This window comes from Mustela lutreola, chromosome 1 (assembly GCF_030435805.1).
Source record: "Mustela lutreola isolate mMusLut2 chromosome 1, mMusLut2.pri, whole genome shotgun sequence".
NCBI lineage: Eukaryota > Metazoa > Chordata > Mammalia > Carnivora > Mustelidae > Mustela > Mustela lutreola.
In genome coordinates, this window is record NC_081290.1 from 190121401 (window position 1) to 190144512 (window position 23112).

At 59.9% G+C, this 23112-nt stretch overlaps 1 protein-coding gene across 4 annotated transcripts in view; it reads right to left on the reverse strand.

Moving 5' to 3' along the window:
• Positions 1-23112, reverse strand: part of BCL9L (BCL9 like) — a 28185-nt gene that overhangs the window by 3632 nt on the left and 1441 nt on the right. Inside the window, exons 2-9 of one of the 4 annotated variants that reach the window (XM_059182683.1) lie at positions 17423-17480; positions 8802-8903; positions 7155-7540; positions 6366-6485; positions 3653-3863; positions 3388-3472; positions 1012-3304; positions 246-527 (exon numbers count right to left, since the gene is read on the reverse strand). In XM_059182683.1, the coding sequence (XP_059038666.1) occupies positions 246-527; positions 1012-3304; positions 3388-3472; positions 3653-3863; positions 6366-6485; positions 7155-7540; positions 8802-8827 (3403 nt within the window). In that variant the 5' untranslated portion in view covers positions 8828-8903; positions 17423-17480. The remainder of the gene's footprint in view (positions 1-245; positions 528-1011; positions 3305-3387; positions 3473-3652; positions 3864-6365; positions 6486-7154; positions 7541-8801; positions 8904-17422; positions 17481-23112) is intronic. The other 3 variants (XM_059182692.1, XM_059182707.1, XM_059182699.1) reach the window with 3 other exon arrangements.

Below are 23112 nucleotides of genomic sequence, written 5' to 3' on the forward strand. Positions count from 1 at the left end.
CAGTCTGCCACAGACAATGTCACTCACCAGATGTCGGAAACGATACTCCGCTGCCCTGGGCTTGGTTTTACTCCATGTCAAGAGGAAACCTGACCTGGGACATCACCCTCCCACTCCCAGGGCCCGCTGGGAACACAGGAGAGCCAGCATAACCACAGGGGCAACAGCTGGCCGTGGCAGCTCTTCCCACACCCGGGGCCCACCCCCAGGTCCTCTTCTCCCCGCACCCCCTTCTGGCCTCGCACCTGGCCCAGAGCCCTGCGGAGGTGGCGGAGGTGGGAGCAGGGGTCGGTCAGGCAGCAGCTCATCATCGGAGGTGGCGATGGTCTTGATGGCGTTGTGGTAGAGCGGGGTGGAGCTGGGCATGGCGTACTTGGACATCTGGGACATCATCAGTGACAGGGGGTTCTGGGAAGGCGTGGGGTCTGGGGAGGAAGTGAATGGCAGGCTGGGGTTCATGAGGCCGCTGGGAGGGTTGGCGGGAGGCGCTGAGGAGCTGCTCCGGGGGCCACTAGGCGGGAGGGCACCTACAGAAGCAGGGAGACAGAAAGAGCAGCGGGTAACCAGGGAGGGGAAGACGAGTTTGGTGGTTCACATACATGGTAGGCTAGGAAGAGGCCAGCCCCCAAATCTCCTGACTCCACCAGGCACACCTCTACTCCAGTGTTCTGCTCAACCCATTATCACCATTGCCCACCATTGCCACCATTGCCCCATTGCTTCGGGCAGCTCCTGCAGCCTCGGGGCCCCCAGACAGTGCAGACAGCCCAAGAGCAAACCCCTCCAAATGCCTGGCAGAGCCCCATGGCACTCCTTGTGGAAGCTCACACTCAGCTGCTGACATGTGTCCCTCAAGCAGTGTCCACCTCTGCGCCCCGCACAGATGCCTTTGCGTGCTCACCTGCCCCAGTAAGAACACACCACACCGTTCCCCTCCCAGGTCCCCAGTGCCAGAGTCGCATCCCCACTCCCCTACCCCCCGGACCCCACGGCCTGGCTCAGCTGACTCACCCTGTTCCATGCTGCCCAGGGTGGTGGAAGAGTTCATGTTGAGAGGCGGCTGCTTGTTCTGGGGGACCCCAGGGCTGGGCATGGCTGTCTTGGGTGAGGCGACCCAGCCGGGAGAAGGCACCGCCACGGAAGGAGACTTGAGCCTGCTGGGCGAGCCAGTGGGCGAACGGACACTGAGGGAGGAGCTGAGGACCTGTGGCGACTTGAGAGGTCCCGGCGGGTTAGCCGAAGGCAAGGGCACCATCTGTGAGGGGGTCTGGGGTGACTTGAGGTTGGCGGAGGGCGAGGTGACCAGGGGCGAGTGCACCTGGCTCAGGGTGGGCGACTTCAGGTGCCCCATGCCGGGCGAGCCCATCTGATTAATACTGATGGTGAGGTCTGAAGGCCGTCTGCCCAGCCCCCGGTTGGGGGCCGAATGCACGGACCCGGGAGGATTGGATGCAGGGGGAAGGGGCATGTGGCTGAGCCGGGTGGTGCCCACGTTACCCATGGGCATTGAGCTCTGGTCGGGACTGAACATGTCTTGGGTATTGCCCATGTCCTGGGGCATGGCTTGGAAGGGCCCCTGGCCCCCAGAGAATCCCTGCTGGCCCTGGTTGGGGAACTGCGAGGGCATAAGCATCTTCTGTGGGCCACCCATCATGCCACCGCTGCTGTTCTGGGCCCGCACCCGGGCCATCTCCTCAGGACTGAGGCCCTGAGGCCCCATCATGTCCCCGGGGCCCCGCATCTTCTGTGACATCAGCATCTGCTGCTGTGGGGTCATCTGGACATTCAAGTTCATGTTCATGTTCATGTTCACATTCATGTTCATGTTGAGGTTGCCCGGCCCCATGGGAGGGTCCACCTCTCTCAGCCCAGACTGCCCCATGGGGGGACTCAGGAGGCCCCGGCCTCCGCCGAACTCCATGCCCATGGGGGTGCCTGCCAGGCCCTCGCCACCAGCCATCTGCCCAGGAAACATGGCCGGCTCCATCTGCCGGTGTGCCTGCATCATCCGCTCCATCTCCATGCCCTGCCCCATGGCACCGCCCGCCATGCCCAGGGGGCGCTGCATGCCCATCGACCGCTTCTCCAGCAGCTGGTGCCGCAGCAGCTCCTCCCGGACTCGGGGGGTCATGAATCGCTCTGCTTCACCCTGCCCGCCAGGGTAGGGCACGGCATTCTGGGCAAAATTACTTGGCCCCCCCATGGGGGGCAAGTCTTCGGTCCAGCCCATACCTGGCCTCACAGGCCTCTGCATAGCATTCATGGGCACCTCCATGGGCATCCCCTGCATGCCTCCAAAACCAGGCACCCGTTGCATCTGGTTGCCTGGGAAACGGGGGCCGGGAAAGGGAGGTCCGCCCCGGAGCTGCATGGGATCTTGGACATCCATGGGGCCCCGCAGCGGTGCACCCATGCCAGGGGGCCATTGATCCCCAGGCTTGCTGTGGTAGGGAGGCGGTGGCCCCCTCACCATCATGCCCCCCATGCCCATCATGTCTTGCAGGGGGCGGCCCCCATGCAGCCCTATCTGCTCTTCCTTCCGCCGCTTCTCCTCGTAGTACTCTTCCTGCAGCTTGCGCCAGGCCACCTGCTCTGGTGTCAGGCTGTCCTGGCCCAGCCTCTGCATCATCATGTTCATCTGCTGCCCCATGTCCCCGCCTGGGGGGTGCCCAGGCACCTCATGCTCCAGCGGGGGTCCCCCCAGGCTCTGCGTCTGTGAAATCATAGACTGCAAGGGCTCCTCATACTTTTTCAGCCCACTGGGAGGGGCCGTGGGGGGCTGCTGGGAGGCAGGAGGGGCTTGTGCTGGTGGTCCCCCCTCGCCGGCTCCTCCTGGGGGTCCCTTGAGGAAGGGCTCCGTCTCCCCACTGCGGAGCAACAGCCGCTCAATGTCCCGCAGTGTCTGGAGGGAACGCTCCCGGTGCTCCAGCTGCTCCTTGGACAGGCCCTCAGAGCCCACCAGGCTCCGTTGCCCGTTTCCTGTGGGGGCAGCCTCCGCGAGCAGGGCAGGGCCAGGGGCACCACCGGGGTCTCCTCCCGGAGGCAGCGGATTGCTGGCAGTGGCAGCTGTGGGGGTGTTAGGGTGGGTGCCCCCGGCGCCACCGCCCGTGCTGGCTGCTCCCACGGAGTTGGGTGTCAGGTCCTGACTGGCGTCTTCAGGTGGCCCATCTGAAGGCAGAGTGGGTGGAGCGCTGCTGGGGGCCGATGGGGGCGGCGGTGGCAGCGGAGGGGCCTGGGACTGCGGGGTGCCCGCAGATGGCGTGCTTAAGGGTAGCGGCTCTGGGGTAGGTGGCACTTTCGGGGCCTGTGGGAGGACAGAGGCGGAGCATGAGCCAGGCAAGGGGAGGCACCAACCAATCCCACTATTCTCAGAGGCGCCCCACTCACCTGGTCCAGCTTGGCCCGGGGCACGTTCTGCTGGTGGTAGGCAAGGATGGAGTCAGCCCGGCCCTGCAGTACGGCCTCGGCGGCCCTGCACAGAAGGGTCAGGCACAAATCGGTCAGGGAGGCAGGTGGGCTGGCGGGAGGGTAGGGGGGAGCTCTTGCCCTTCCCCCACCTAGCCCAGCCCAGCCCTGGCTCCCTGCAGGCCGACACTCAGGACTGCAGGCTGAGGGGGCACAGAGCAGGCTGGGCCTGCCCCGAGGCACTTACGTGTTGGCCAGGTGGGTGGTGAAGACGTACACGTACTGTGAGGGAGGCTTGCCAGGAACACCCCCACCCCCACCCCCAGGGGCGTCTGGCCGGAGGCCAGGCAGCGGCCCATGTGGGGGTCCTGGGGTGCTGCTCTCGCTGAGGGGAAGTTGGGCGGCTTGGCCGGGACCCAGCTGTGGGGCCGTCATGGCTGGGTCTGCTACATTACAGTCTGCAGGAGAGAGGAGAGAAGCCGGGTAAGCAGCCTCGACTCAGAAAGGAGAGCCCGCTGGCGCTGCCCCCCACCCCATCCCAGGCAGGCTCACTGCTTTTCAGCTCAGGCCAGCTAGGTGATCTGTTGCCACACTCCGGTGGTACGTGCCTGGTGTCCACGCTTACTTGCCCTAGACATCTTCAACCAGGACAGAAATCATGGGGACCATATGGAGATGAGGGGGAGGGGAAATGGAACAGGCTCCCCTGTGCGTGGCATCCCAAAGGACACTTACAGATGTGATTCCCTCTGACCACAACATCCCTGGAAGGCAGGTGTCCTACACTCTGCTTTACAGAGGAGGAAACAACTCTGGAGGAATGACATTAACTCACCCGACATGACACAGCCCATCAGTGCCAAACCGGGATCTGAACCTGGGCTGGGACTCCAAAGGCCTGTTCTGAGCCCACAGACTACGGGTGTGTGTGTGGGTGGGTGTGTGCACCTGCAAATGCTCTGACCAGGTGAGGCGAGAAGGCCAAGAGACTGCACAGATTGATGAGTCAAATGATAACTGGTTTTGCATTCTAGCTCACCACTAACGGACTCTGTGCCCTTAGGAACAAGACAGCTCATCCCTTTAAACCTCTGTTGCTTCATCTATAAAATGGGAACACTAACTCCCTGCTCTGCACAGCGGGACATGTCAAAGAAATCTATTTTTACAGCAACTTCAGAAATATGTCGCCAACAACAACAACAATCACTTAGAAAACAGAGTTAGAAAAGACTGGCATAGTGGGTGCCCTCCCGGCGTAGACTGACCACCTGAGCACCAAATGATGTCTGTCCCATGGTCACAAAGTAGACCGAAGTCCAAGCCCCAAAAAGATCTATGTGTGGTCATTAACGAGATTAGGTAAGTCAGTGGACCCACTCCCATGCCAAGATAAATAAATTCTGCACAGAATAACAGAGACAAACAAAAGCTTGGGGGCTGGGGGGCCTGAGAGCTGGCCTCAGTGTGTGAGGGCTGTCCTGGGAATAGGAAGGTGCATAATATTCTGTACACAGAGCTAGGACTCCCGGGTACAAGTTATAGGAGGGAGGCAGGCTTTATTCCAATAAGGAACTTTCTAGTACAATAACAATAATGAAAACGAGCAGTGTTGTAAGTGTCACATGTAGCAAGTTATTTACTCCTCACACCAATCCTGTGAAGAAATCCATTCCTATAGATGAGGAAACTGGGACCCTTTCCCAAACTCACACAAATAATAAATGGGAGATCCAAGATACCAACCAAAGTTGTGTGACTGCAGCGTCTGTGCTATTAGCCGCTACATCGGCTGCCCCCAAGATAAGAACTCTCTGAGAACATCTTGGCAACTACAAATAAAATAGTATCAGTGGTTGCCTTAGTGCTGGGGACGGGATGGTAGCACCTTCTCCGTATTTCCCTGTTTCTTCCAATGTTTCTACATCCTGGCAGTCTAAAGTTATAAAAGCGAACTGATGGGGGCTGTGGGTCCCAGGAGGCAGTGACCACCCCCATCTGTCCCTGATGGGTTCAGAGGGGCTCATGGACGGCCAGTCCCCTGGGGTGGCACCTGGGACCAGAGGACCTTTAAAGTTCCAGCCTGTACACCCCACCTCCACAGACATGGTCCACTCCTTCCAAAAACATCTGCTTGGCCTGTGACCAAGCAACAGGCATCTTAACCGTAACCACACCTACTTCCCAGGGCTATTGGAAGGATTAAACAAAGTAGCAAAGGAGCCAGAACATTTTTTCCTTCCTACTTTCTAGGGTCCCAGCCCACCCAGCAGGTCACAATTTAACATTCTCTGGCTAGTTCACCGGCATTAAGTTGTTTCTCCCCTCAAAGAGATGTCAGCTTTGAGGGAAATCACCCAATAAATGTGTGCGGGCTTCCCAAGAGTGGAAGAGTGTCCGGTTCTCCCCATTATTTGAGCAAGGCCCAAATACACACTGGTCAATAAAAGAATGAGAAGGGTGGGCATCCACCCACACCCACACTCGTCCTGGTGATGCACGCTAGGCATTTGCCAGCCGTCAGTCAGAGGCTGGGGATGGGAGCCAGAGACAGAGCCAAGGTCAGCTCCCACCCAGGCTCAGCCAGACTTCTGAACCAACTGTCTGGCTCCCAGCAATGCAGGACGCTCGCCACCCTCCCTCTATTGACCAGTAGGTGGCAGCAGAGGCCAAGAATTCATGGGAGGAGGTGGAGGTGGTAGGGCCAGGAGGGGCTACCCCACTCCACCTCTGTCCCTAGGAAGAGGGGCTTACTGAGCACCTGGAAGGCAGGGGCTAAGCTGTCACAGCGTAGGGAGGGACCGAGTGACAGGTGAGACGGGAAAGAAGTAGTCTGGGTTCTGGCCCTTGCTCTATCTCAGACTCAGGCCTTTGAAGGTGAGGAGAGGGAGGCTCCCTCAGGGCAGACATGTCCCTGGGGCACCATGGGCCACAAGATCCTGGCAGCAATGGGCACTCACTGTGGGTGGCCCCAATGGGCTTGTCGTCCTCCTCGCTGTCGGGTCCTGAGCACCATTCGTCCCCGCTGTATGGCTGCTTCCGCTCCAGCACACACCGCCGCTTACTCCGGGGTGCCACCTCTGCCCAGGCAGGACAAGGCGGGCAGGGGTCAAACCAAGTGCCCAGAGGCCCCGTCCTCCCACAGCCAGGGTCTCCATGGGCCCATTCTCCCAGATGTCCCACCCTAAGAGGGCACTGCCCAGGCCATGGTGGGCACTTTGCCAGCCCTTGGCCCCCACCACACCATTTGTTTCTGATTTCTCTCTCCAGCCCCGCTGCCTGTCTCCCTTCCCCCACCCAGCACCAAGCACGGCATAATCCCCAACCACAACTGGTTCTAATTAGGGCTGGGGGGGTGGTGAGGGAGGGGAGAGCCACTGCTACCCTTGCAGGCCCCAGAGCCTGCTCAAAGACTCCCACCAGATGGGATACCAGGAGGTTCCTTAGGAGGTGTGTGGGTCTGCTCCTCACCCCAGAGCACCTCCCTCTCCCCCTCCAGAGAGGAATGAGGCTGACCATCACGCTGTGTGGCCCCTCCATGGGTGGCACCTGAAGATAACAAGGCCCCACCCTGGCCACCCCTGCTCCTGAGAGAATGGCCAAGCCAGTGGGTATAACGGGGGTAAGAGAAAGGTGACCCCACATAAATGCTGGAGAGAAGCAAGGGAAAAGGATTAGACAAAGGGGGCAGCAAGCGTGGGCCTTGGACTGGAACATACTGGGGTCTTAGGAATCAGGAAATGGGGTACCTTTGGCCTCTGAATCCAGGGATGGGGTCCCAGCCTCTCGCTGCTCTCCAGAGTCCACAGACACGCTCCGCTCCCTCTTCACCTTGCCCTTGAGTGAGCTGAAAGGGGGCACCCCTGCTTGGGGGTTCTTCAGACTTGAGTTGCTGGGTGAGATCTGGTTGGCCTTGGCCCCATGGCTCCCCGCCCCCACGCCCTTCGGGCCCAGGTTGCAGGTGGGTCCTTGGTTCACATTCTGGTGCTGGGATTGGGCCCCTCCATTCCCTGTCTTGCCATGATTGGTCAACTTATTTTCTGGGTGCATTGGCTTGGCTGGGGCTGGGGGGCAGTGGCCGCGCGGGGACAGCGGCGGGCTCCCTGGAGCTTCTCTCCTCCTGGGGTGGGGTAACCTGGGACAAGGTGGGAGAAACACGAAAGGTTAATCTTGCTAGGGGCCTAGCATGCCTGCATTTTAACCGTCCCCATCCTGCCTCACTTAATGGTAATGGGCGTGGGGGCCAAGGAGCGTGTTAAGACCACCAGCTATTCCCTATCTCCTCCTGTGGTCCCTCAGACAAGGGCTGATGCCTTTCTCCACCTTGGGGAGTGAAGATAGGGCAATCCTCTCCACCTCTCAGACCACAATTCAAGTACAAACCAGGGCCTGGGGAGGCAGAATCCACCCCCACCCCCAACATCCATCGGACAGCAAGCCTCCCAGCAACTCCCCCCAACTAGCACCTGACCAACACCTGAACATCTCTTTCAGGGTTTGCTCTCTCCAGACTCCTTCCAAGGTCCTAATCCTCAACTTTGATGTGCTCCACACCAGCAGGTAAGGGGCACAGGACCCCAGGGTCACTGCTCATGCCTCAGCCCTAGTCCCCTGGGGACGTGGGGACAAGCACACTGCAGAGTGGTACCCACTGGTCCAGACAGCTCCTCAGAGCAGGACGGGAAAGCCTGAAGGGGGTCTACCAGCAGGGCTGGCAGGCAGGCAGGCAGGAGCAGGAGGGAAGGGGGAGGGGCACGGTGTGCAGAGCAGACTGGAGCGAAGCTGGAAGCCAAGGATTCCTGCAGCCAGGCTGCGGGCCCTTTAAGCTCCAGCCCGCTCCCCCCACCGCCTCCCCCTCCCCGGAGACCTATTAATAGCCGCTGGAAAGATCACATCACGGGAGAGGATATTTATCCCCCCTCATTCCACACCAGCTCAGATTTATTTCAGCTCTGCTGTCCTGCTGCTGCCGCCTGGCCCTGTCTGCCGGCTTCTCCTGGGGAAGGGGAGGGAGGCAGGCACCGCCCCTCCCTCCAGCTTCCACCCCCAGCTAGACTTGAGGCCAGAGGGCGCCACTGCACCCGACAGTGGGGTGGGCCAGGGTCTGCTCAAAGCGTTTTTTAGGAGGCAAGGGCTGAGAGGGACTAGAACAGCAGGCCTAGTTGATTGCCACTGCCCTCTGTCCCCTGGGACCAGACATGAAGGCTGTGGGCTCCTGCCTCTGGGCAGGCCATCCCATTCTGACCCCCCTTTAGCCCACCGGTGGCCTTAGAAGCCAAGTGGCCATAGGGCTCACTGTCCAAGCCAGCACATCTCAGCCCCATGATCACTGGGCCCTTCCCTTCCCGGCACTCCACACACACACACACTTCCCGCCCTCCACGACACCCACACACCTTGTCTTGTTAGCCAGGATCCTCATGGCTCCCACACACAGTGGGGCTACGGCCCCTGTGCGTGCCCAGGGCCCAGCCAGGTACTCGGTACTGGAGCACGGACTGCAGCAACAAGCCCCAAAGAGAAAACTTGTGACTTGGGGAGGGGGTGTAGGAGGGGAGGGGAGAAGGGAGGACCCAACAGCCCTAGGACTAGGGAACTAGACAGGGTAAGGTGGGAATGGAAAGGGAGGACTACTAGGTGGGGTCTCTATCCTAGAGGCCGATTGTATCCCCATCCCTCCCGCACCTGACCCTCAGGGAGCTTGCAGTCTCTAGCAGGGCCCCCCTTTCCCCGGGCGGCAGAGGCAGAAGTCACTAAAAGGATAGGTTGCAAAGGCGCCCGCGTGAGGCGGCCGTGAGGTCTGCTCTGGCCCCTTGGGGGACTCCCGCTCCCAGGCACGTCCTTCACCCTGGATGGGGTACTCCTCTCGCCCCGCCCCCAGGGCGCCCCCCGGCGTCGAGGCGGCCTGGGTAGGGGCAATGCCCCGCCCCGCCCCCAGCTCGAGGCCTAGCCCGTGCCCATTCCAGCAGGCCCGGGCGGGCAGCGAGAGGCCTGGCGGGGCCCCGGGGCTGCAGCTGGGCTCTTCTGGAGACCAATAACGCTGGCTCAGATTCCTCCCCGACCGCAAGAATGCAGGAGCCTCCCCTCCTCCCCCCCCCCCGCCCCTGCACCCCACCCCGCCCCCTTCGACAGAGCCCGAGCGAGAGGCAGAGCGAGCGAGGGAGCCAGCGAGCGAGCGAGCGAGCGAGCGAGGGAGCGGGAGACGGGCCTCGCCGGGCCCCGCACGCGCCGCACGGACAGACACCCGGCCAAGTGCGGCCAGGGGCTGGGCGGGGCGGCGGCGGCGGCGGCGGCGGCCTCGGGCCGGGGTTCGGCCTAGCCCTGGGCGCCGCCTGGCAGGGGCGCCGAGACCCGCAAGCACCCGAACTCTGACTCACACACACTCACAGCTCACACGTGGACGGGGAGACAAAGACACGCACGGAGCCCAGGAAACTAGAGGCGCGCCCACGCCGACCCGCGGAGGTGTGCTGGAGGGCGAGGGAGGCGCTGGCCCAAGCAGGAGCACGGAATCAGCCTGGGGCACCCGCAGCCGCCCAAGCTGCCCGACGGCAGAGAGGGAGCGCGCCGACTCAGGGAACGGATGAAAAGACTGAGACCCGGCCCCAAGGGAACCAGAGAAAGTTGAGCCTGGTAGTGACAAAGGAACACACGCGCGCGTACACACAAACACGCGAGGCCATAGATACACCAACAGACTCACGCAAACACACAAGCCTCACCCAACCGCCCCCTGCCCTGCGCTCCCCCGCCCCACCGATCGAGGTGGGGGAGGGGGGGAGACTTGGGCCCAGCCTCGCCCTCGTGATCCGCCCAGCGTGACACCGGTGCGCACTCTGCCGCTCCCAGCGGGGCTGCTGGAGGCTGGGCTGGACGCGGAGGCGAGGCCCCCACCCACCCCTAACCGTGTGGGAGTCTAACCCTAAATTAACCCCAGGCGTATTGGCCTTCCCTTTTCTAGGTCTCCCTCCGGGAAGAGAGGCTCCTCAGGGGACGGTTCCAAAGTCCAGGGCCGGCTGGGAAACCTCCCTCCGCCAGCCCCAATCTCCTGCAACAGGTTAGAGCAGAAGCAGTTAAGAGGAGGGCTGGAGAGGGACCTGGGCTTAGGGACGGGGCCTGTGGCCTGACGCTTCTCAGTCAAGCTCGCACCTTCACCACCAAAGTCCTCAAAACTACCTATCACCTAAAGAGACAGTATTATTATCCCCATTTCACCAGAAAGAAACTGAGGTGTGCCAAAAGGAATCTGTGTGCCCCTGGGTCATGTGACCAGTATGTGGCAGCTCCAAGAGCCCATTCCTGGGGCTTCCCCCACCCCAACTTCAGTGTCTCCTCCCCCCTCCCTTGAAGTCAAGACTCCTCATCAGAGCCGGCACCAGAAAGGTGGGCTTCTAGGCCCGCACTACCTCCTGTGTTTACAGCTTCAAATGTTGGGACTTGGAATATTTTGGGAAGGGGCTGTTAGAAAATTAGTTCTCTCCGGTGTCCCCAGTCAGTCCTCAGAAGGATCTTGGAGTGGCCCTCCCCTCTCCAACTCCACCCCCTCGCTCCCACCCCACCGCAGGGCGAGCTGAGTCAAGCACAGATGAGTCAGGACTTTCCCATCTCACACCTCCCCCCTACCCCTCAGGAGTTTGCAGGGGCTCCCAAAGACCATTCCACCTCTACACCCTCAGCTCCCCCCAAGACACCTGGAGGGCCTAGGGATGGGGGGTGGCTAACTCCTGGTGGGTGCTGGGAGTGAAGGGGGCCTCCCAGCACAGGAGCAGGAGCGCCTGGGATGAGGGAAAGGAAAGGCATGGGACGCTGGAGTGGTGACTTGTGCTCACAAGCAGGAGCAAAGGGCCAGGGGCACAAACCAGGAGGCTGTTGAGATAAAGAGCCTGAGGTCAGCTGCTTCCCCATGGCCTTCCCTAGGGCGTTAGGGGGAGCCGGTGAACCTGACCCCGGTGGGGGGAGGGAGATCAGGAAGGCTTCCACGGATGCCTTCAATGGAGGCTCAACACAGAACCAGCACAGGTATAATGGGCATTCACACACCAGTGGCAACCTGACTATTTTCAGCTGCCCCAGCGCTGGGACCCCCTGCTTGGTTCTCCAACTGGCCCACTGGCCTCATTGCCTAGCTCAAAACCACCCAAGAGAGGAAACAAGAAAATGGTTTGGAGGGGCACCTGGGTGGCTCAGTGGGTTAAGCCGCTGCCTTCAGCTCAGGTCATGATCTCAGGGTCCTGGGTTCAAGTCCCGCATCAGGCTCTCTGCTCGACAGGAGCCTGCTTCCTCCTCTTTCTCTCTGCCTGCCTCTCTGCCTACTTGTGATCTCTCTCTGTCAAATAAATAAATAAAATATTTTAAAAGAAAAAGAAAATGGTTTGGAGGCTTCATGCTCCCCAGCATGGTGGGCAGACTCCTCTATAGAGAAGAAATGGGCTGCTCAGGCCCTCCGTGAGCCATGGAGGTGGAATTATTGTCCCTGGGCTCAAGGAGATGCAGCTCCCAAGACAAGGGCTGGGTCCCTTTTCCCCTGGGTTTCTGGACTCCTTGGTCCCTAGAAGCTCTCCTCTACCACCCAGGTCACTTCCTCTTCCTGAGGTGGTGACTCAGCCCAAGAGGGGAGGTCAAGGATTCACAGCCCAGCAGGAAATCTGCTCGAGGACCAAGGTATTGCTCTGGGACCCTCTGTGTGGGTCCTCGGAGGCCTTCCCCTCACCCTGGCTCCTGGCAGCTCTCCCCACTTCCCCCAACCCCACCTCTTGCCAAAGGAGACCATGCAAATCAATCATTTTTGTCTGGTTGACAAACCACCTTGCCCCACCTGCAGCCCCAGAGTGTTGCCAGGCAACCCCAGTCCTGCAGTTCTGTGGGAACTCCTAGTCCCAGACTACTTTAGTTGGGGTCTCTGAACAAGGTGCTTCTGGGGAGAAGGGGGTGTTCTGCCCATTCTGGTGCCCACTGTCCCTTCTGGAGTCTGTAAGACAAGTGGCATTGCCTAGACAAGCTTGAAGTCACCTCTCTTGGCTCCCTCAGCCAGTGCCAAGGTGGCCAGACCTTGGGACGCAGTCATGCCTTGGCAGTGGGGTGCCCCCAAAGGCTGCTGCCCAGTCCCTGGCTGCCCCCTCCCTCAGGGCGGAGGGGGAAGGGAGGGTGGGGGGCACAAGGAAACAAGACAGGGCAGGAAGCCCAGGCAGGCGGCGGGCACTCTGGGCCAGGCACAAACAGCCAACACAGGAAACCACAGCCCACCCCCGCCCACCCCACCCGCCCAAAGCTCTGGGAGAGAGGAGCTGCCAAGAGCCTGGTACCCCCAACCGGGGTAAGGGCCCAGGGTTAGCCCGGGGCAAGGCAAGAGCCAGAAGTTCTCTTCAGTCCTCTCTCTGCCCCAGACCCTACCTGGGGAGGGGGAGAGGAAGCCAGGCTGGCAGGGATGGTGCTGCCTCTTTAAATCCACCGAAATCCTGAGCTAGGCCCAACCCAGCTCTGGTTTCACAGGAAGGAAAGGAGCTCAGGAGCCAGTAGGGCAGGCAGTGGTGGCTGGAATTAGCCCCACCGGCCCAAATATATCTGGTCTCCGCCTGCCACCCCACTGGCACTTCCTGGCCCCTGGCACCTGCACCACGGTGGGGGTGGGAGAGGGTCTAGGTGCTCCTCCCTCCCTGGGGGAGACCCCGGTGTCTGCAGTGGTCCTGTCGCTGGGTACATGTGGGTGAAAGGTGACTTCCCAAAGCCCAGAGGCCCAGAAGGGAGGACTGGGCAGGGTAGCCCCCTGTAGGCCCTCACCTGGCCTGTCCTCCAAGGGGTTAATCTGGCCCCTGTTGGGGGGGGGGGGGTGGCCTAGGAACCTCCTCCAAACTGCCTGGCGGCTGGGAACAATGGGGCCATTGTGGGAGGACCAGAGTGCGGGCAGACTGCTGGCACAGCCAGCAGCGCACCACGGGGCGGGACCTCACCCAGCGCCCGACACTCGGCTTGCTCCCCCAGGTACCGCCAGCGGCAGACACATCCTCCCTGCCCCCTCACCCCGCCTGCCTGGCCCAAGCCCCTGGCCCCAGCAGCACCTGGAGGGCCCTCCAGCTCTGCCCACGTTGACATCCAGATGGCCGTGACCCTGCAGGAAGCAGGAGCCTGTGGGCCAGGACGGGGTGGGGGTGGGGACTGAGAGACAGGATGTATGCCTGTGATCCTCCCGCAGGGAAGACAGGAAGGCCAAACGGGGTTTCTGGTGTCAGTCCTGGCACCCTCAGGGTAGAAGGGCTTAGGGGATTGTGAGACCAGGGACAGGCAGGGTCCCCTGCCCCCAGGCCTCCTTTCCCACACTCATTCCAGAAACCTGCTCCCTGAAGAGATCCTGTCCCCAGAAGCCTTACCTCCTGGGGTTGGGATGCCAGGCCTGGAGTGCATTGAGGGTTACGAGGGCCGGGTTCACGGTCAGGGAGACAAGGTGCCAATCACATCCCGCCCTGTCTGAGCTAGAGGACTTGTCCCTCTGACCTGTATCCTCATCTTCAAAGTGAGGGTACATGTATAGGGTAAGATGGTTTTCTTAGTGAAACCAGCTCAGAGAATGCCTATGACATAGTTGGCCCTCAAGAAACCACCTCTGGCCACAATGTCCCTCCCCTTCTTTACCCTCTCGTAGCCCCCAGATATGTGGGCATTTGGTAAATAAAGGTAGGCATTTGCCCTTGGAGCATCCAAGGGAATGGGGCGCAAGGACATCATATAAGGGGGACCAGGTACAAAGACGTGGCTCTTCTGCTCTCTTGGAAGAGCTAGCTCTTCCCTGGGCATCACTGACTTCACCGACATACACTCAAAACCAGAGTGTGAACCCAGAAAGCAGTTATCCACTCTCTTAGCTTCAGGTGTGTGTCTCAAAACCTCAGGAGGCAAGTCAGAGGGGATTTCCTGTCAATAGTGGCCCAGCTGCCCCCAGCCAGGCAGCCCTCTCCCTGCCTACTTGGTCATCTCCTGCAGGACGTGGGGTGGAGGAAGCTGGAGCCTACTTTCTCCTCATGCATGCACGTCCTTAAAGAGCGAAGGGTCTGAGAGGGCCAGAGTAGCAACTGGTGCAGGAAGTTCTGGAAAGCAGGGGTCCAGGGAAAAGACTTGTCCTCTTCTCAACTAGAGAGGGTTGTCCCTCTCAGGGTGGCTCCACAAGCCCCCAAAGGGTTAATAAGGCCCTAAAAATAACCTGCTCCCAGCAGGACCCTCCAGCCATCTGTTCCCATTTTCTCCTGTTCACATTGGAACATCTAAACCAGCCCTAGAGCCCCAGCCCAATCCCAAAAATAGCCCCAGCCTGCCCAAGGAACAGGCCCCAGGGGCCAGGCATAGGCAGCATGGCCAGCCCAGCAGTGCAGCACGGCCCAGGCCAACCCAGAGCCCTCACTTTCAGGCCCATAGAAGGGAAGGGTCCTCTCTGGCTCCAGAAGAAGGGCTGAGGGTTCCAGAAGGATGCGTGGAGCCAGGGGCGGTACCAGGCCAGAGAAGGTTCCTGGCCACCAAGCCCAGGTTTCAGACCCAGGAGCCCTGGGATCACAGGCACTTCTGCCACATCTTACAATCCACTTTCCCCTGAGATCTGGATACTCACTCCCTGGAAGAGCCAAACGCTGTCTGTCCACTCTGCTGTCCACGCCTGGGGTCCTCCTCCAGAGGTTCCCAAGCCTCGGCTCCATGCCACTCCCCTCAGAAGCCCTGCTCACCCCGTGTTCCTTGGCACTCACCCTACCCCAGGGCACACAGGGCTGAAGCAGAACTCTTTCCAGCGCTGCCCACACTTACCACGCAGCCCATGAAAAGAGTCCTCTGGCCCCTATGGATACTGATGTGACCCCACCCCTCCTCTGAGCTTCAGGATGCCTCCTCCCTGCCCGTCTGTGTGTGGCAGGTGCCAGGCATGCCCATCTGGGCTTCTATACATATCACAGGCCTGGGCCCTGCTCTGCCACACTCGGGGAAAATGCCCAGGCAGAGGGTACAGGGAATCCGGGGGACCCTGGGGCAGCCCTAACAGCTGCCATGCATGTCGCAGCTCCACATTGCCACTGTTCTCCCCAAGGAAGGTCCCTGACCCCTTAGGCCAGGAAGGAGAGGAGGCAGCCAGTTAAGCCATTTAAGGACAGAATGTGGCGTTCAGCCTGGTGCAAGAACAGAGCAGCCGGGATGGAAGGGTGGGAGGGTGCTAAGTTGATCTGAGCCAGCAGCCTGGGGGAGGGAGAGCTCAGCCTGAGAAGCACTGGCAGATAGGGAGGGACATGTCCTACGTCCCCAAGGCCCCTCTCTGGGCCTATGGCCATTTGGTGAACCTGCACCCAAGATGTAAGCTGGCTCCAACAGTGGGGAGACTGAGGCAGTGAGAAAGTGAGTCTGGAAGGGTCTTAGAATCTCCGAGTCCAAAGTACTGGGAAGGTTGTTCTCCCCCACCCCCACCCGCACTCCCCAGTCCTCCACTGCTGTTGGCCAACCATTCTTCCAGGCCAAAGCGCCCCCGGGGGTGGGGTTAGGAGTTCCTGGAGAAAGCAATGTCTAGGAGCAAAGAGGAGGCTCACTACCTCATACTGAGCATTTTACGCCATCGCATCAGGCTGTCCTGAACACTACACATACACACGATCTAATTTAATCCTCACAACAGCTCTACACCAAAGTACTTTTATGATCCCCCAATTTAAGGCACAAGGAAGTTAGGTGACTTGCCTAAATTACACAGTCCAGAATGAGAAGAATAGGGATTTGAACCCAGACACGCCCGCAACTGGGTTCTTAACCATTTTGCGAGACCAGTTCACCCTGTATCAGTGCTCTAATGAGAGAATGGGCGCCCCTCACCATTCCACACACACTCCCTCCACGCCCGATGTGCCCCAGGTCCTGGCTAGAGACCACAAGTTCCTGCCCAAGGAAGAGATCAGAGAGAGGGCACCCCTCCCCACCCCCTCGGCACAGGTGCCCTGAGAGCAAAGTTCTCCGGGGGGGCCCCCAGTCCCACCCACCCCCAGTCCGCTATGTCCTCCTTGTCCATCCAGGTCCCTAATAGTCGGAAGGGAGCCAGGCAAGTTACCATGACAACAATACCGGGCCCCTGCTGAGAGAGACCGGTGGGCTGGAGAGGAGTCTGCCACCCCTCTCCCTCTCCAGGTGGGGGTCAAAAGTCAAGTGGGACTCACTAATGAAGGGTAGAGTCCAAGCCCTGCCCCCACACCTGCTCAGCCACACCTGTCACTGCTCCCCACTTTTTTCATTGCCTGAGTTGGAAATGGGATGACTTCCTCCTGGTCCCTGAGAGGCAGTGGCCTCCAGCGGGCCCCCAGGAAGGAGAGTGGGGGGGATCAGAAGCCCCTCCCTCCGGAGGACAGTCTGAGAGACGTGCCTCCTCCCAGACCTCCGCCTTCTGCAGCCTTCCCTAGTCAGCCCAGGAGCCTACAGGCGTGTTTGTTGTGAATTCAGGGAGTTGTTGCTAAGTAAGGAAGGAGGGGAGGGAGGGAAGGAGGGGGGGTTAGCAGTAGGGAGAGAGCGTGTGTGTGTTTGTGTGTGTGTGTGTGTGTGTGTGTGTGTCTGTGTGTGTGTGTGTGTGTGTGTGTGTGTGTCTGGAAGCCAGGGCAGAAACCACATTTCGGTGGCTGATAGCCACCCTGGCTTTGACTCAGCAGGGGGAGGCCAAAGCCAGGACAGAGCGGGGCAAGCACTTGGGATGACCAGGAAACCCTACCTTGCCCTCCAGGGGTGATTGGGCAGGAGCTCCCCACCTCCCGGGCCTGGAAAGATTCCAGCTCTGAGAAGACCTGGGACTTTCACAGGGGTGGGGCTTTACCCCTCCCTGCCCCAGCCCCACCCCCCAGGTTCCAGGTTGTAAGGCTGCTAGCTCCCCTCCTCTGGGGGCAGGAGAATGAAAGGAGAAGTGGGGGCAGAAAGCCAGGAGGAGGGTGCCCAAGACAAAAAGCCAAGCAGGAGACCAGCAGACAGGAGAGCAGCAAGGAGGCTGCAGAGGGCGGGCACAAGCACACGGAGCTCTCACCTCAGGAGTAACGTGTGCCGGGCTCAGGCTCAAGGGTGTGGTCTGGGAAGGGGGCTCCCTGTGGAGAGAGGGTCACTCACAGCTAGAAGCCCCAAGCCAGCGATCTAGGGCCCTGCTCCTCCCATAACCCCAGCCCCTCCCCCAACATGTACACCACAGAAACGTGTACACACACACACACACACACACACACACACACAGCCTGCAGCTCCAGGAAGTCTCTGAGCTACTCGGACACGACCACACACACCCCCCCACTCCAGGACTTCTGTGGATTGGCTGGGAGCCAGGCCTGACCCAGCTGCTGCACCACACTGCTCCCCCTCCCTATCCTGGAAGCAGGAAAGGAGAAGGCACTAGAAGATGCCTTCGACAGAGGCGGGGCCAATGACTCCCATGACCTGGCCTGAGGTCCTGGGGGAAGGGATGGGGAGACCAGAGGACCCTGGCTTTCAGTGCCAGCCAGCCCCAGGGTCATCCTATGTCAGAGATAAAAATGGGGCCTCTCCCGTGTCCATGTGTGGTCCCTTTGGCTATACCCCTTGTCCCCTGAAGACGCAAAGTCCCCACCGGCCTGGTTGGGAGGGCCTGGGGTGAGAGGATCTGGCTTAGCAGTTCTGTAGGAGGGGGGCTGGGTGAAGCTCCCACAGGCAGGCGGGAGGGAAGCTGGTGGCTGGGCTCAGTTTGTACTGGGGGTCAAAGGGGAGTTCTTTTCCGAAGAATTCTGGGAGAGACGCCAACTAGAGCAAGCTGCGAACCACCCCTCCCTCTTTCTCTCTCTCTCTCTCTCTCTCTGCACTGGGGGCAGGGGGGTGTCCCTGCCAACCAGACTTAACCCTGTCCAGCCTGTGTTGCTCCCAGGCCCAGGAAGGGGGAGCTGGGTAGGAGACCTCCAGCTGGGCCCAACTTCTAGTTCAAGAGGGCAGGTGCGGGGCCTCTTCTGCCAGAATGAAGCTGGTTCCACACAGCCCCATCTGGTAGTGCCCTGCCCTGCCGCCCCCTAGGTGACTTTTCTAGGCTCATCTCCTGAAGGTGTCTGCAGTGACGTGTGTGTGCGTGTCTCAGAGACAGAGATTGAGAAACAAACTGAAAATTCCTGGCCAAAGCCCTCCCCTTGCTGGGTCACTGAGCACTGTACCAACCTGTGCCTCTAGGCCTCCCTTCCTCCCACTGTGTCCTGGGACCAGAGGCCACGGGGGTGGGGGGAAGGGACAGCTTATCCTCTGCCTACATCCTGCTGCTGTCTGCACAGGCCCTGGACTCCTACAAACAGCCCCTGCCTGGGCCCTCTTCTTCCTCACTGATCTGACCCAAGTGCTTCTAGAAGAAAGCATTCAATTAGAGCCTGAGACCCCAGGATGGGATACTGAGTCATAGGAGATTAACAAGGGTTCCGGGGCCCGAATCCCATGCTAACATAATTCTGTTATCACCACCCTTGCTTTGGGAAAAAAAATAATAATAACAACAAAAAAAACCTCCCCCCTGCCCCCTCCCCCATTGTAGAACACTGTCTAATTGCAGAATGAACTTAAACATGAAGGACTTCCCAGGCTACAATGGCAGCTGGCCCCACCCCAAATACCCCAAATGCCTTGTATTTCTGGGGTGGAATATCACCCCCTTAGGATTCTAGCTTCCTCTGTCTTCTGTAAAGACTGGAAATATGAATGTCTTGTCTTGTTTTGCTGTCTCCCCCTAGCTAAAGAAGTCAACTTTCCTGAATCTTAAATTAGCCACCAAGCTCCCAGGTCTGATGCGGCCAGCCCCTTCCTCAACCCCAGTGAAGCAAGTGACTGGGATGGAGGCTTAACTCCCTCTCCTAGCCCTTCCTTTGGGGACTGGCCTCCCTATGATCACCCACCACTGTATCATGAGGTCAAGAAGAGGGTGTTGGGACCCCAAAGGTGCTGGGTGTCTGTGAGGGGCAGAGGAAGAGAGCCCAGTCGGGGGGAGGGGAGCAGTTTATCCCAAAGTCTCCCCATGCCACCACTTTCTCTCCAAGGACCCTGGCCCTGCCAGAAGCCTTGGCCCCACTCCAGGAAATCTCCCTATCAAGGGACAGAGTACTCCATGTCCCAGGTTGCTGCGGGGAGACCTGTGACTACACACACCAGTCATGTTCAAAGGGAGGAGGAGAGAAGCAGGAACAGAAGCAGAACACACACACACATGTTTACACACACATAAACTCATCGAAGAGACACAACCCCAGGCACACACACTCCTCAGAGACACTCCCTGGGACGTGCAACTGAGACGCAGACACGACTCCCAAAGACACACGTCCAAGATCTCTACCTCCTAAAAATAACCCCAAACTCCCTAAGAATGCCTCGAGACCCACAGAGGCTGCCATACTCCCAAGGAATGAGGAGAGCCAGAATCACAAAAGACACAGGCCAGTCACACAGACCTGCTGACAGACAGAAGATATACCCACACTGGGATACACAAACACACCACACACACACACACACACACACACACACACACACACACAGTAGTATGCACGTGGCTTTAGCACTCGAACTCACATACACAGACCCTGGCAATGCACAGCGTGAGGTCAGATTAGAGGACTAAATTCTGGACTAGTGGGGAGGAGGGGAGCCAGAGGGGGGTGGAGAAGTACTCAGGGATTTCAAAACAATCTTGGTTTCGAAATGCTGGAAATGCTGGATTCAGGGCCATTCCCAGTTGAGGCTGGGGGGTGGAGAGTAGGGGGGAGGGGAAGGCAGGCCAGCGAAGGGCCACCAGCCCTTTGGAGAAGGGGTGGGGCAGAGGGAATCCCAGCCCCCCAGAGAGGGGGGGCCTGGAAGAGACACCAAGGTTAGGAGGGTCTGGTGGTCTAGGCACCAGCAGGAAGGGCCTGGGGTGGAAAGGAGGCGAAGAACGAGAGGACTCTGCTTTGGCCACTGACTGAAAAAGTAAGAAGGCAGGGGAGGCTGCCGTTCCCCTCAGGAGTGAGAGGAAGAGGGAAGCTGCCTGTGCCCGCTTCCCCCATTTACCGGGCGGTGGTCAGCACCTTCTCCTCTACAGAGTAACAACCAGGCTCCCCTTTACCAGCTAGTAGAGCCCAAAGGTGGGCCCAAAGCTAAGGGGTCCGAGGGGGTGGGGAGACAGCAAGGGCCCCACAGGGCTCAGAGATCCTCCGTGGGACCCAGGACTCCCCATACTCAGAGCAAGGTGGGAGACAGCTCCTGGAGAACCAGGGGCTTCCCTCTTCTTCATGGGGAGGGGGGCTTTTGGGGAGACTGAGGCAATGCCACATACCCCCACACCCAGGAAGTCACCCCTCCCCTCCCAGGGCAGCAGAATGCCCTTACTGCCCCTCCCCCAGCCTCTAAGGAAAGTGGGCAGTTCTCTCCCAGGGAGGGGAGGTCAGGCCAGGCTGGAGGTGGGGCTCTGGAGGCCTGGCCCTGGCACCCAGCAGAGGAAATTCCAGGCTGTAACTCCAGGCTGCCTTTAGGGCCGCCCATCCAAAGGACAAGCAGCACCTCGAGAGCGAGAGCGCTGTGGGGGCCTTCTCCGCCTAGCCCCCCAGCTCCTGGCTTCCGGCTACCTAGCCCTCCAACTGGCCCCAGCCCAGCTCTGATAGTTAGAGGACTGGACCTGGGGAAACAGCCTCTACCAGACCCATCCCGGCCCCTTGGCCACTCTGAGCTGCCTTTCCCCAGATCCCTGGGGGCAGCCCCTCCAGTGTGGCTATGGTGGGCAGCTGCCAGGGCTGGCAGGCAGGGGCACACATGCCAAGCTACAGCAGCCAGGCGCTCAACAGGTTGAGCCAGTCCCTGGAACAGCCAGCCCCACCCCAGGGAGAGCGGGCCTGGCAGAGGCTCCCTGCCCGCGGCACCCAGCCTGCACCCGCTTGGCTCCCACGGCTGCCCGCTTTCCCACGCTGCCATCCCCTTCTGCCCCCTCCCCCCAGGTCAGCACCCGGGCAGTGCCCAGGGCTCCTGGCACAAGGAAGGAATGCCATTTCCCCAACACCCCTGGGTACCCAGGCTTTTGGGGTGCCTCACCACCAGCAACCAAGGAGCCCCAGGAAGAGTAAACAAGAACCCCAAAGTGTTCCCCCCACTTCCTTGCAGGCTTTTCCCAGTCCCAGGAAGAACGGATACTCAGACACCCTGGCTCCCTTTAGCTGCCCCATCCCCTGGGCACTGGGGCAGAAGTTCAGCCTGTGGCGCCAGAGGCAGTGTGGGGGTGCCCCCAGCTCCGGTCTTATACTCCCTGGAGGAGGGGCTGCGGAGCTGGGTGAGTTCCGACTCCTTCCACTCCTGCCAGAGCTGCTGCTACCTGCAACCCTGGTTCTCTTCTCCCTCCACCCCACTCCTGGGCTCCATCCCAGCCACTCCCCCACAGGCAGGCATCCCCCCTTTGCAGGCATCTTCTTTAATCTAAAGCAGGTGCCAGGCATTCCAGCTGAGTCCACACTGCCACCCACTAGGCCTCTGCCCAGAAGGCTACTGTCCTGCTTGTTCAGGGAAGCAGAGTCTCCAGCCCAGGGCTTCTGTTTAACCCAGGTACCCAGAAGCTGGGGGCCAGGAACTACGCAGACAGAGGCACAGGCGCCCTGCACAGGGTCAATAAGCAAGTTCGCAAGTCCCCCCATTACGACTGTTGCACTAGTCCCAGGTTTCTGTGGACCACCAAACCTTCCCCAGGACTCTGTAATGTCGTCCCACCTTGACCCTCAAGCCCGGTAATTAGAAACTCATCTTGAACCCGCACATGGACCTCCAGGACCCATCTCCAGCCATGGGGCCCCTGCTATTCCAAACACAAGTGTTGCCATGGATGGAAGATGATAGGTACTCTACCCCCAAACCAGCACCCTTCTCAAACATCAAACCTTCCCCCAGGCTCCACCCCTAATCAGGAGCAACACAGGTAAGCAGGGAGCCTCTAGAGAGAGGTGGCTAGACCCTGGCCTTCCAGGCCTGGTTCTCCAAGGCCAAGGAGCCTGATCACCTTGGGGAGGTAACACCTTCCTTTTCTACCAGACTTCCCTTACCCCTCACCTTCTTGACCCATTCTCACTGCATCCTGAGGCTTCAAACCAGTCGCCTCACAGATGACACAGAAAGACGGGGCCTGATCATGCTTTCCCCTGGGGCTATGAAATCGTGGTCCTGACCCAGAGAAGGCAAGACCCGTGCTGGGAGCCACAGAAAAGCCAGGCCCAACAGAAGTGTCTGCTCTCCGGAGAGGCTGAGGAGTGGGGAGAACAAGAGGAGTAGAAGGCCACCCACCCTGGAGGTCAGGCTCAGAGAGCTGCCCAGAGACATCAGTAGGGTTCCAGCAGACACAGTGTGAAGACAGCTTTCCTAGGTAAAACGGGAAACCAAGGCCAAAGATCAAGTGGGCCTCAAGCCCCTATCCCATGGCTCAGTCACATGCCCAGCTCACCTCTCCCAAAGCAACACTCTTCCTCCCTGCAGCAGAGCCCCCCTCCACGCCTCCCCAGACACAGACACACACCCCAAGCAGCAGACAGACTGAGGGAGGCTGGAGGAGGGGGTGTCAGAAAAACCCGGAAGGAAGGAGGCTGGACAGACAGACAGAAGCAGATCCTGGCTTCACTGCTCCAGAGAGACACCCTCCAGACTCCCAGACTGCGAGGGACATGCTCTTTCTCAGCAGCCCAGAGGGAGAAGGGGAGAATAGACTTTAGTGTCTCCAGA